We start from the raw sequence: 14,141 nt of genomic DNA, 5'->3' as shown, positions 1-14,141 counted from the left end.
TGGGACACCATTCCACAGGCCACAATCAACAGCCTGATCGACTCTATGCGAAGGAGATGTGTCGCGCTGCATGAGGCAAATGGTCACACCAGATACTGACTGGTTTTCTGATCCACGCCCCTACCTTTTTTTTTAAAGGTATCTGTGACCAACAGATGCATATCTGTATTTCCAGTCATGTGAAATCCATAGATTAGGGCCTAATTAATTTATTTCAATTGACTGATTTCCTTTATATGAACTGTAACTCAGTAAAATATTTGAAATTGTTGTGTGTATATTTTTTGCAGAATTCTGTTTGTCCCATTTTGTGAATTCTTGGTTGGTGAGCGGACCCCATACCTCACAACCATAGAGGGCAATGGGTTCTATAACTGATTCAAGTATTTTTTTGCCAGATCCTAATTGGTATGTCGAATTCTATGTTCCTTTTGATGACATAGAAGGCCCTTCTTTCCTTGTCTCTCATATCGTTCACAGCTTTGTGGAAGTTACCTGTGTTGTTGATGTTTAGGCCGAGGTAGGTATAATTATTTGTGTGCTCTAGGGCAACAGTGTCTAGATGGAATTTGTATTTGTGGTCCTGGCAACTGGACCTTTTTTGGAACACCAATATTTTTGTCTTACTGAGATTTACTGTCAGGGCCCAGGTCTGACAGAATCTGTGCAGAAGATCTAGGTGCTGCTGTAGGCCCTCCTTGGTCGGGGACAGAAGCACCAGATCATCAGCAAACAGTAGACATTTGACTTCAGATTCTAGTAGGGTGAGGCCGGGTGCTGCAGACTGTTCTAGTGCCCTCGCCAATTCATTGATATATATGTTGAAGAGGGTGGGGCTTAAACTGCATCCCTGTCTCACCCCACGGCCCTGTGGAAAGAAATGTGTGTGTTTATTGCCAATTTTAACCGCACACTTGTTGTTTGTGTACATTGATTTTATAATGTTTTTCCCCCAACACCACTTCCCTTCAATTTGTATAGCAGACCCTCATGCCGAATTGAGTCAAAAGCTTTTTTGAAATCAACAAAGCATGAGAAGACTTTTGTTTTTGTTTTGCCTTTTGTTTTGTTTTGTTTGTCAATAAGGGTGTGCAGGGTGTATATGGGACTCGTTTCAGGAAACTAGGCGTATGTCGCGGGTCACTACTTCACAGGAGAGCCATTTGAACATAAACTGTTTTTTAAATCAAAATATGTTTTTTGGCAGAAATGCCTTCTGGAACATGTGAACTTTCATGTGCCTTAACAACAAACTTGTATGCCATCTGTAAATACTAATAAAACTGTTAAATTACAAGCCTAGTTGTTTTAGCCACAGAAAAAGACAGCAACCTTCCCGCTAGCCATGATTGGCTAAGAAAATGAGCGGGCTGGACATGCCAAGAGATGAGTTCGGATTGGTCTGCCATATAACACGCTTCTGTCTGTTTGAGCTGGTCAGTATGTGTAGGTAATCCTGTCTTAACGTGGCTTTTTAAAAATATATATCGCTTAGTAGAACTGCGTAAGTGTTGCTCTCCACTTTCTGGAGGACCGAGTTTTGAAATCAGTGGAATTAGAGTATGATAGCTAAGGAGATGGAGAACTCTTGTCTCCGGATTATATCTTTAAACTAAGGGCAACCATGGCATCCATGACAGGGAGAAGTGTCCAACCATGATGTATATGGGTAAGATAGTCTAGCTAGCTAAATTTTCAGATATTACACGTTTCTAATTTTGACAGAAAGTCGTTTTCATTTCAAGTTAAAGTGTACTGGCATTTTGGTTGCCACAGACTAGTACATGTCCCTGGGCCTGGAAATGGTTGATCTCCCCCTCTAGGATGGAGAAGCTGTCTTCATTAAGGTATGGGCATTATATAGGGGGGATATATGATCTCCCCCTCCAGGATGGAGAAGCTGTCTGGGCATTATATAGGGGGGATATATGATCTCCCCCTCTAGGATGGAGAAGCTGTCTGGGCATTATATAGGGGGGATATATGCAGCACACAGGAGGATTATTTTTTCTGTTGAGATTATTTCCTTATTTATTTCTAACCAAATGTAAAATGCTCCTGTTTTTATTAATTTAATAGTGGGTTAGGTCTGCTCTATACGAAATTAGCATACCCCCCCCCCCCCCCAAGTCTCTTCCCTGTTTAACACCAGGTAGGTTGGTGGATGGTACCACCAGCTTTTCTCTCGCTCTCTCTCTCTCTCTCTCTCTCTCTCTCTCTCTCTCTCTCTCTCTCTCTCTCTCTCTCTCTCTCTCTCTCTCATTCTCGCTATCGCTCTCTTCCTGACTCTCTCTCTCTCTCACACTCTCATTCTCGCTATCGCTCTCTTCCTGACCCTCTCCCTCTCTCTCTCTCTCTCTCTCTCTCTTCCTGACCCTCTCTCTCTCTCTCTCTCTCTCTCACACTCTCATTCTCGCTATCGCTCTCTTCCTGACCCTCTCTCTCTCTCTCTCTCTCTCTCTCTCTCTCTCACACTCTCATTCTCGCTATCGCTCTCTTCCTGACCCTCTCCCTCTCTCTCTCTCTCTCTCTCGCTCTCTTCCTGACCCTCTCCCTCTCTCTCTCTCACCTCGACTAACCCCCCCCACCCTTCCTAATCTCATATTTTTATACTCTCGTAACCAGGGGCAACCCTTGCTTGTGTCAGCTGATCCCTTGCTTGTGTCAGTGTTTGTCAGCTGATGTGTGTCCAGTGTCTGTTTAGTACGCAATAAAACCAGAGGCCTAACAAGGGAGGTATTATCCCCGCCACCTAAACTAGGGCTGGCTTCGTCCCAAATGGTACCCTATTCCCTACATAGTGCACTACATTAGACCAGAGTCCTATCGGCCCTGTAGTGCACTATGTAGGGAATAGGGTACCATTTGGGACGCATCCTAGATAAGAGCCCTGTAACACTGTGAGGTCAATCGGAAAGTTTGATACAAATGTGTACTGTACCGTTATTCTCTATTGGTGCCGCACTGAAATAAATTGTCTAACCCTCGTCTGCTTGAAAGAAAACGTTGACAAGGGATGATCAGAAGAATAAAAGAACATCTACCATTGGCTATGGGTTTCTTCCCTTTGAACTGTCAGTGTGTATTATTAACCCTGTGTATCTGTGTGACGTAAGGAGCAGCGGGATAAATGATTCACCAGCACCATTCTCTGGTCTAAAGTAGTGCACTATATAGGGAATAGGGTACCATTCTCTGGTCTAAAGTAGTGCACTATATAGGGAATAGGGTGCCATTCTCTGGTCTAAAGTAGTGCACTATATAGGGAATAGGGTGCCATTCTCTGGTCTAAAGTAGTGCACTATATAGGGAATAGGGTGCCATTCTCTGGTCTAAAGTAGTGCACTATATAGGGAATAGGGTGCCATTCTCTGGTCTAAAGTAGTGCACTATATAGGGAATAGGGTGCCATTCTCTGGTCAAAAGTAGTGCACTATATAGGGAATAGGGTGGCATTTGGGACGCTGACCCTTTCACCAGCCAGCCATACCCCAAGTCGACTGAGCCGTGGCCAGTTTTTTAAAGGCCTTTTAAATCAGGCCTCAAACAGGATCGCCTTCCTCTGATCACATTACACACACACCCTGGGTCTGCCAAGAGGTTCCTTACCCGGTGTGTGTGTGTGTGTGTGTGTGTGTGTGTGTGTGTGTGTGTGTGTGTGTGTGTGTGTGTGTGTGTGTTCCTACTGGAGGTGTGAAAGCCAGATCTCTGCTGCATCACTGGCACTGGTAGAAAAGTCACCTTCCTTGTCTACTCTACCAGTGGATGACAGCTGGTCACACCAGTGGGAAGAGAACATGACCGAAAATAGAAACATGACTCACTCATGAATGATTTCTCTGTTAACGCGCTGACATCACACTTGTCTCGGTCAAAACAGGTGCCCAGCACAGTCTTCCATTCACAAACATTTACAATCTGATCAAATGGCGGCGTTGAGGAGGGCACACGTCTTGCCAGTTCTGGCTCGACTTTACTTTTTGTATGTCTGTTTTTGCATTAATTATTATTATTGCAGCGATACAGTTTTCTTCTATATACAGCACCAGTCAACAGTTTGGACACACCTACTCATTCCAGGGATTTCCTTTATTTTTTACTATTTTCTACATTGTAGAATAATAGTGAAGACAATAAAAAGAAAATATATTTTGATTTGTTTAACACTTTTTTGGTTACTACATGATTCCATGTGTGTTATTTCATAGTTTTGATGTCTTCACTATTATTCTACAATGTAGAAAACAGTCTAAATAAAGGAAAACCCTTGAATGAGTAGGTGGGTCCAAACCTTTTGACTGGTGCTGTAAGTCAAACAAAACCGACCAAACAATGGCGCAAATCTACACATTCATACAAAGTAATATGTAATGCATTACTTTCCTTGCATGTTGTAACGTGGTTAGACAATTGATTCACTGATTATGGATATGTCATTTTTGACCGAAATCAAAAACTTGTGATATCAACATTCTCTCTCTCTCTCTCTCTCTCTGTCTCTCTGTCTCTCTCTGTCTCTGTCTCTCTCTCTGTGTGTGTCCCCAGATCATGTTCTGTACGTTGAACACCCATAAGATCGACATGGAGAAGCTGCTTGGTGGACAGATCGGCCTGGAGGACTTTATATTCGCCCACATTAAAGGGATAAAGAAGGAGGTGGAGGTGTTTAAATCAGAGGACGCCCTGGGCCTCACCATCACAGACAACGGGGCGGGATACGCCTTCATCAAGGTAGGATTTTGTTTAAATATCAAAATATTGATGTTATTGAGATAGGACGGTGAAGAGGAGACAGGAAAGGTAGGAGAGTTTGCGAGTCAGAATGGATTCCATCCCGACACTGATAGCCTTTAGATGTGCCGGGGTCCGAAGTACTAACTAGGCAACATCAAGGTAGGATCCAATCAATCCATAAAATCCATCAACCAATAAAATCTATCAATTGAATTGCAACTCATCTATTATAGAAGGTTAAATCGTTAAAATCACAGGGCTGTCACTTCTATTAGGCGGCTATTAGAGATGATAGTTATATGATCAGGAGTCAGGAGTCAATTATGTAGTAAAGCAAACCAATCGTTGATCTAGTTTAGTAATACAGTGGGGGGGGGGGGGAGTATTTGATCCCCTGCTGATTTTGTACGTTTGCCCACTGACAAAGACATGATCCGTCTATAATTTTCATGGTAGGTTTATTTGAACAGTGAGAGACAGAATAATAACAAAAAAATCCAGAAAAACGCATGTCAAAAATGTTACAAATTGATTTGCATTTTAATGAGGGAAATAAGTATTTGACCCCCTCTCAATCAGAAAGATTTCTGGCTCTCAGGTGTCTTTTATACAGGTAACGAGCTGAGATTAGGAGCACACTTTTAAAGGGAGTGTTCCTAATCTCAGTTTGTTACCTGTATAAAAGACACCTGTCCACAGAAGCAATCAATCAATCAGATTCCAAACTCTCCACCATGGCCAAGACCAAAGAGCTCTCCAAGGATGTCAGGGACAAGATTGTAGACCTACACAAGGCTGGAATGGGCTACAAGACCATCGCCAAGCAGCTTGGTGAGAAGGTGACAACAGTTGGTGCGATTATTCGCAAATGGAAGAAACACAAAATAACTGTCAATCTCCCTCGGCCTGGGGCTCCATGCAAGATCTCACCTCGTGGAGTTGCAATGATCATGAGAACGGTGAGGAATCAGCCCAGAACTACACGGGAGGATCTTGTCAATGATCTCAAGGCAGCTGGGACCATAGTCACCAAGAAAACAATTGGTAACACACTACGCCGTGAAGGACTGAAATCCTGCAGCGCCCGCAAGGTCCCCCTGCTCAAGAAAGCACATATACAGGGCCGTCTGAAGTTTGCCAATGAACATCTGAATGATTCAGAGGAGAACTGGGTGAAAGTGTTGTGGTCAGGTGAGACCAAAATTGAGCTCTTTGGCATCAACTCAACTCGCCGTGTTTGGAGGAGGAGGAATGCTGCCTATGACCTCAAGAACACCATCCCCACCGTCAAACATGGAGGTGGAAACATTATGCTTTGGGGGCGTCTTTCTGCTAAGGGGACAGGACAACTTCACCGCATCAAAGGGACGATGGACGGGGCCATGTACCGTCAAATCTTGGGTGAGAACCTCCTTCCCTCAGCCAGGGCATTGAAAATGGGTCGTGGATGGGTATTCCAGCATGACAATGACCCAAAACACACGGCCAAGGCAACAAAGGAGTGGCTCAAGAAGAAGCACATTAAGGTCCCGGAGTGGCCTAGCCAGTCTCCAGACCTTAATCCCATAGAAAATCTGTGGAGGGAGCTGAAGGTTCGAGTTGCCAAACGTCAGCCTCAAAACCTTAATGACTTGGAGAAGATCTGCAAAGAGGAGTGGGACAAAATCTCTCCTGAGATGTGTGCAAACCTGGTGGCCAACTACAAGAAATGTCTGACCTCTGATTGCCAACAAGGGTTTTGCCACCAAGTACTAAGTCATGTTTTGCAGAGGGGTCAAATACTTTTTTCCCTCACTGTACCTTACCTTGGTCTTAGGGCTGGTTTTATGATCAAAGTTTTCCACCATCTTGTATAGAGAGCAACAATAATGGCGTCTTTTTCTAGGCACTAACAGAGGCACATTTCGTTTCTTTATTTCCACTTTTTTGAATATCTGTTCTTTTATTTCCACTTTTTTGAAGCCCCATTATCAAAGAGAAGCCTTTCAACTTATAGAACGTTGTTTCCCGTTTTATATTTTCTGCCCATTATATCTTAATCTTTCCCTCTTTAGATCTTTAATGGTATCACCTGTAGGAATAAATAATGAATTATACAAAGTTCTTAAAACAATTAATTAGTTGGAACTGATTTATGGTTAGACAATTGATTCACTGATTATGGATATGTCATTTTTGTCCGAAATCAAATATTGGGGAAGATGCCAGAGCTGAGGATGATGTTAAAGAGTTTAAGTATAGCCAATTGGAATTTGTGGTCTGTATATTTTATCATTTCATTGAGGATACCATCAACACCACAGGCCTTTTTAGGTTGGAGGGTTTGTATTTTGTCCTGTAGTTCATTCAATGTAATTGGAGAATCCAGTGGGTTCTGGTAGTCTTTAATAGCTGATTCTAAGATTTGTAATTGATCATGTATATGTTTTTGATGTTTGTTCTTTGTTATAGAGCCAAAAAGAGTTGAGAAGTGGTTTATCCATACATCTCCGTTTTGGATAGATAACTCTTCATGTTGTTGTTTGTTTAGTGTTTTCCAATTTTCCCAGAAGTGGTTAGAGTCTATGGATTCTTCAATTACATTGAGCTGATTTCTGACATGCTGTTCCTTCTTTTTCCGTAGTGTATTTCTGTATTGTTTTAGTGATTCACCATGGTGAAAGCGTAGGCTCAGGTTTTCTGGTCTCTGTTTTTGGTTGGATAGGTTTCTCAATTTCTTTCTTAGGTTTTTGCATTCTTCATCAAACCATTTGTCATTGTTGTTAATTTTCTTATGTTGTCTGCTTGAAATTTTGCACCTTCACTATTACAGTGAAATGTTTTGTCCAGGAAGTTGTTTAAAAGGGATTGCATTTGTTGTTGCCTAATTGTTTATTGGTAGGTTTCGACACTACTTTCCTTCCATCTATAGCATTTCTTAATATTGTGCATTTCCTCTGGCTTTGATGCCTCATGATTGAGTATTGCTCTGTTCAAGTAGACTGTGATTTTGCTGTGGTCTGATAGGGGTGTCAGTGGGCTGACTGTGAACGCTCTGAGAGACTCTGGGTAGAGGTCAGTGATAATGTAGTCTACAGTACTTCTGCCAAGAGATGAGCTATAGGTGTACCTACCTTAGGAGTCCCCCCGAAGCCTACCATTGACTATGTACATACCCAGCGTGCGACAGCTGCAGGAGTTGTGACCCGTTTTTGTTGGTTATGTTGTCGTAGTTGTGCCTAGGGGGGCAAATGGGGGAGGGAATGCTGTCACCTCCAGGTCGGTGTTTGTCCCCCTGAGGGTGTCAGGTTCTAGTTCGTTCCATCCATTCTGTTCCTCTGTTTATAGGCTGACACTCCATGGACCCACTTTAAAACACTAAAATAGGATTCTGACCTGCCCTGGTCTATCTTTCTGTGTTGCTCTCTCTTTTTTCCCCCCATCGATTCTCAATCTCTCTCTCTCGCTCTCTCTCTCTCTCTCTCTCTCTCTCTCTCTCTCTCTCTCTCTCTCTCTCTCTCTCTCTCTCTCTCTCTCTCTCTCTCCTTCTCTCTCTCTCTCCTTCTCTCTCTCTCTCTCTCTAATTGGGCATGGGAAACATACTGTATATTTACATTGCCAAAGCAACTGAAATAAACAAAACGAAGTGGGAAGAAACAAAAAACATTAACAAATTTACAGTAAACATTGCACTCATAAAGGTTTCAAAAGGATAAAGATGGAGGAGAGTGACGGAGTGCTGCATCAGATGACCTGGCCTCCACAGTCCCCCGACTTCAACCAAATTGAGATGGTTTGGGATGAGTTGGACCGCAGAGTGAAGGAAAGGCAGCCAACAAGTGCTCAGCATATGTGGGAAACTCCTTCAAGACTGTAGAAAAAGCATTCCAGGTGAAGCTGGTTGAGAGAATGCCAAGAGTGTGCAAAGCTGTCATCAAGGCAAAGGGTGGCTATTTGAAGAATCTCAAATATATTTCGATTTGTTTAACACTTTTTTGGTTACTACATGATTCCACATGTGTTATTTCATAGTTTTTGATGTCTTCACTACTATTCTACAATGTAGAAAATAGTAAAAAATAAAGAAAAACCCTTGAATGAGTAGGTGTGTCCAAACTTTTTACTGGTACTGTACACAGTGCATTCGGAAAGTATTCAGACCCCTTCACATTTTCCACATTTTGTTACGTTACAGCCTTATTCTAAAATGGATTAAATACATCTTTATCAATCTACAAACAATACCCCATAATAACTGGGTGCATCCTGTTTCCATTGATCATCCTTGATGTTTCTACAACTTGATTGGAATGAACCGGTGGTAAATTCAATTGATTGGACATGATTTGGAAAGGCACACACCTGTCTATATAAGGTCCCACAGTTGACAGTGCATGTCAGAGCAAAAACCAAGCCATGAGGTCAAAGGAATTGTCCGTAGAGCTCCGAGACAGGATTGTGTCGAGGCACAGATCTGGGGAAGGGTACCAAAAAATGTCTGCAGCATTGAAGGTCCCTAAGAACACAGTGGCCTCCATCATTCTTAAATGGAAGAAGTTTGGAACCACCAAGACTCTTCCTAGAGCTGGCCGCCCGGCCAAACTGAGCAATCGGGGGAGAAGGGCCTTGGTCAGGGAGGTGACAAAGAACCCGATGGTCACACTGACAGAGCTCCAAAGTTCCTCTGTGGAGATGGTTGTCCTTCTGGAAGGTTCTCCCATCTCTGCAGCACTCCACCAAACAGGCCTTTTATGGTAGAGTGGCCAGATGGAAGCCACTCCTCAGTAAAAGGCACATGACAGCCTGTTTGGAGTTTGCCAAAAGGCACCTAAAGACTCTCAGACCATGAGAAAACAAGATGCTCTGCTCTGGTCTGATGAAACCAAGATTGAACTCTTTGGCCTGAATGCCAAGCGTCACGTCTGGAGGAAACCTGGCACCATCCCTATGGTGAAGCATGGTGGTGGCAGCATCATGCTGTGGGGATGTTTTTCAGCGGCAGGGACTGGGAGAATAGTCAGGATCGAGGGAAAGATGAACAGAGCAAAGTACAGAGAGATCCTTGATGAAAACCTGCTCCAGAGCACTCAGGACCTCAGACTGGGGTGAAGGTTCACCTTCCAACAGGACAACGACCCTAAGCACACAGCCAAGACAACACAGGAGTGGCTTCAGAACAAGTCTCTGAATGTCCTTGAGTGGCCCAGCCAGAGCCCGGATTTGAACCCGATCGAACATCTCTGGAGAGACCTGAAAATAGCCGATCAGCGACGCTCCCCATCCAACCTGACAGAGCTTGAGAGGATCTGCAGAGAAGAATGGGAGAAGCTCCCCAAATACAGGTGTGCCAAGCTTGTAGCATCATACTCAAGAAGACTCGAGGCTGTAATCGCTGCCAAGGGTGCTTCAACAAAGTACTGAGTAAAAAGTCTGAATACTTATGTAAATTGTGATATTTCAGGGGTTTTTCAGTAAAATCTCTAAAAACCAGTTTTTGCTGCCATTATGGGGTATGTGTTGAGGGTGGAGCCCAAGCTGCATCCCTGTGTCACCCCACAGCTTAGAGGAAATACATCTGTGTGTTTTTATTGCCAATTTTAACTGCACACTTGTTGCTTGTGGGGCTTTGGGAAAACCTGGTTGAGGATTCCATCAACACCACAGGCCTATTTGGGTTGTATTTTGTCCTGTAGCTCATCCGATGGAATTGGAGAATCTAGTGGGTTCTTGTAGTCTTTTAATAGTTGAGTTTAAGATTTGTATTTGATCATGTATATGTTTTTGCTGTTTGTTCTTTGTTATAGAGCCAAAAAGATTGGAGAAGTGGTTTATCCATACATCTCCGTTTTGGATAGATAACTCTTCGTGTTGTTGTTTGTTTAGTGTTTTCCAATTTTCCCAGAAGTGGTTAGATTCTATGGATTCTTCAATTAAATTGAGCTGATTTCTGACATGCTGTTCCTTCTTTTTCCGTAGTGTATTTCTGTATTGTCTTAGTGATTCACCATAGTGAAGGCGTAGGCTCAGGTTTTCTGAGTCTCTGTGTTTTTGGTTGGATAGGTTTCTCCATTTCTTTCTTGTTTTTGCATTCTCCATCAAACCATTTCTCATTGTTATTAATATTCTTAGGTTTTCTGCTATAATTTATTTTCTTTGATATGTTATATCAAATATACTGTTCAGGCATCCTACTGCTAAGTTTACACCTTCAATATTGCTGGGAAACATTTTGTCCAGGAAGTTGTCTAGGAGGGATTGGATTTATTGTTGGCCAATAGTTTTTTGGTAGGTTTCTACACTACCCTCCTTCCATCTATAGCATTTCTTAATAGTATGCAGTTTGTTCAGCTTCGATACCTCATGGTTGAGTATTGCTCTGTTCAAGTAGACTGTGATTTTGCTGTGGTCTGATAGGGGTGTCAGTGGGCTGACTGTGAACGCTCTGAGAGACTCTGGGTTGAGGTCAGTGATAAAGTAGTCTACAGTACTACTGCCAAGAGATGAGCTATAGGTGTACCTACCATAGGAGTCCCCTTGAAGCCTACCATTGACTATGTACATACCCAGCGTGCGACAGCTGCAGGAGTTGTGACCCGTTTTTGTTGGTTATGTTGTCGTAGTTGTGCCTAGGGGGGCATATGGGGGAGGGAATGCTGTCACCTCCAGGTAGGTGTTTGTCCCCCTGTGTGCTGAGAGTGTCAGGTTCTTGTCCAGTTCTGGCGTTTAGGTCACCACAGACTAGTATATGTCCCTGGGCCTGGAAATAGTTGATCTCCCCCTCCAGGATGGAGATGCTGTCATCATTAAAGTATGGGGATTCTATAGGGGGGATATAGGCAGCACACAGGAGGATATATTTCTCTGTTGAGATAATTTCCTTATTAATTTCTCAGCAAATGTAAAATGCTCCTGTTTTTATTAATTTAATAGTGGGTTAGGTCTGCTCTATGTTAGCATACCCCCAGAGTCCCTTCCCTGTTTCACACCTGGTAGTTTGGGGGATGGGACTACCAGCTCTCTGTAACCTAGAGGGCAACCAGTGGGTCCATCTCCTCTATACCATGTTTCTTGTAGGATGACAATGTCTGTATTTCTGATTTTATTTTGTGAAGTCCGGGTTCTTGCTCTGTAAGCCAAAGGCAGATGACCTCAGACCTCTCTCTCTCCCCCCCCCCCGGTACCCCAACAGCGTATCAAGGAGGGCAGCGTGGTGGACAATGTGAAGGTGATCTCTGTAGGAGACCACATAGACTGCATCAACGGGAAGTGCATTGTGGGAACACGTCACTACGAGGTGGCTCGCATGCTGAAGGAGCTCCCGAAAGACCAGACGTTCACCCTCAAACTGGTGGAGCCCATGAAGGCCTTCGGTGAGTGGACAGGGGATGTTCAGTAACATTTTTTATAGAGATTAAAGCTACATTATGAACTGCATTATTGCTCCTATTCACATTGGTTGGTCTTTGGTGAGGGGAACGGACCTAGGGTAGGGGTCTCCAACCGTGTAGAGAGTTGTAGGGTGTGCAGGCTTTTATTCTAGCCCAACAAAGATGTGTACGGATGAAGACCTTTTGTGAGGCCCCTTTTGATAAGTTGATCTTGAACCATTTTATTTTATTTTGTGCTGAACAGAGATGCTGGAGCCGAGGTCGAAGGGCGCCAAGCCAGCCAGTGACAATAAGATGGGGACAGGGAGAGGGACTCTGAGACTGCGCGCCAAAGGACCTGCTACCGTAGAGGAAGTGGTGAGCGTCTGCTTCGTAGTTTAGATGTCAGGATCCCACTGTCGCTAAGAGAAGGCCCAGTAGGTCACAGTGTATATTTCTCCATTCCAGCCAACAGAGTTTGAGGAGAAAGCGGTGAAGAAGGTGGATGACCTACTGGAGAGTTACATGGGTATCAGAGACACAGAACTGGGTGAGTAGACAACCCTGGATTTGATTTCAAAAGTAGTGTACGCATATCTAACTTAAATTAACGTTTATGTCTATAGATGGGGAAACTGAGCAGAAGACACATTGTTTTAAACATGAACATGTTGTACAGCTCCCCCAGCTAACCAACCCTCTCCCCCCCCTCTCTCTAGCGGCGACCCATGGTGGAGGTGGGTCGGGACAAGAAGAACCCTGATGAGTTTAACTAACCATCTCTCCCCCCTCTCTCTCTCTCCCCCCCTCTCTCCTCTCCTCTCTCCCCCCCCTCTCTCCTCTCTCCCCCCTCTCTCCTCTCTCCCCCCCTCTCTCCTCTCCCCCCTCTCTCCTCTCCCCCCCTCTCTCCTCTCCTCTCTCCCCCCTCTCTCCTCTCTCCCCCCCTCTCTCCTCTCTCCCCCCCCCTATCTCTCCCCCCCCCCCTATCTCTCCCCCCTCCCCCTATCTCTCCCCCCCCTCTCCTCTCCCCCCCCCCTCTCCTCTCCCCCCCCCCTCTCCTCTCCCCTCCCCCCCCCCCCCCCCCTCTCCTCTCCCCCCTCTCTCCTCTCCCCCCCTCTCTCTAGCGGCGACCATGGTGGAGGTGGGTCGGGACAAGAAGAACCCTGATGAGTTTGCCATGGCTCTGGACGAGGCTCTCGGAGACTTCGCCTTCCCCGACGAGTTCGTGTTCGACGTCTGGGGCGCCATTGGAGACGCCAAACAGGGACGTTTTTAATGTTTTAACTGATTCCCCAGATCCCCTAGCCTGGTCCGAGACGACACAAACAGATCTGGGACCAGGCTACCATTCCCCTGAGTTCCACAGCCTCATCCAGCCAACTGGACAAATATCAGCCAGTAGAGAAAGAGGGGTGGTTTTTTTAGGGGTAACACTATATATTGCCAGGGACCTCACGATACGATATTATCATGATACTTAGGTGCCGATACCATATGTATTGCGATTCTCATGATTCTATATGTATTGCGATTCCATACTGTGATTTTATTGTGATTTGATGTTCGAAAACATCTTGCTCACTGTATGTCTGCTGAAGAGACAAGAGAGAGCCATGAGAAAATTAGTTTTGATCAGTCATGGAAATAAGTGCTCACGAAAAAAAAAAAAAAAAAAAGATGGAGAACAAACTATAGGATGGAAAATACCTGAGTTTTGGCGCAGGGACAGACGACTAGCACTAGCTAACGTTACCTTTTTGGAAAAATAAAAATAAATACTTGGGAGTCAAAGTCTCTATATAATATGGTCCAAAATAATATTTGCGATATTTAACTATCGATTCCCCCCCCCCCCCCCCCCCCCCCCCCCAATTACTATTATATATACACACACCCTCAAAGACGATCACTCTTATTGATGAGTAATGTCCTACTCAACCTCTGTCTGTCTGCGTCCCAAATATCACATTTACGTCATTTAGCAGACGCTCTTATCCAGAGCGACTTACAGTTTAGTGAGTGCATTATTTTATGTCATACCGGTCCCCCGTAGGAATCGAA

At 44.3% G+C, this 14,141-nt stretch overlaps 2 protein-coding genes across 2 annotated transcripts in view; one reads left to right on the top strand and one right to left on the bottom strand.

The window, feature by feature from the left end:
* LOC311146199 (PDZ domain-containing protein GIPC1-like) overlaps positions 1-13,927 on the top strand; it is a 40,509-nt gene extending 26,582 nt beyond the window's left edge. Inside the window, exons 2-6 of the mRNA XM_084182708.1 lie at positions 4,546-4,731; positions 11,903-12,083; positions 12,346-12,458; positions 12,549-12,630; positions 13,205-13,927. Of these exons, the coding sequence (XP_084038834.1) occupies positions 4,546-4,731; positions 11,903-12,083; positions 12,346-12,458; positions 12,549-12,630; positions 13,205-13,356 (714 nt within the window). The 3' untranslated portion in view covers positions 13,357-13,927. The remainder of the gene's footprint in view (positions 1-4,545; positions 4,732-11,902; positions 12,084-12,345; positions 12,459-12,548; positions 12,631-13,204) is intronic.
* LOC311146340 (thioredoxin domain-containing protein 12-like) overlaps positions 13,449-14,141 on the bottom strand; it is a gene marked incomplete at its 3' end in the record, with an annotated part of 10,735 nt that continues 10,042 nt past the window's right edge. Inside the window, exon 5 of the mRNA XM_084182823.1 lies at positions 13,449-13,460. Coding sequence (XP_084038949.1) covers positions 13,449-13,460 — 12 coding nt within the window. The remainder of the gene's footprint in view (positions 13,461-14,141) is intronic.

This window comes from Coregonus lavaretus (genome assembly GCF_964263955.1).
Source record: "Coregonus lavaretus genome assembly, chromosome: 19".
NCBI lineage: Eukaryota > Metazoa > Chordata > Actinopteri > Salmoniformes > Salmonidae > Coregonus > Coregonus lavaretus.
The sequence above is the reverse complement of the archived record's forward strand: the minus strand, read 5'-3'. Positions and strand labels throughout refer to the sequence as shown.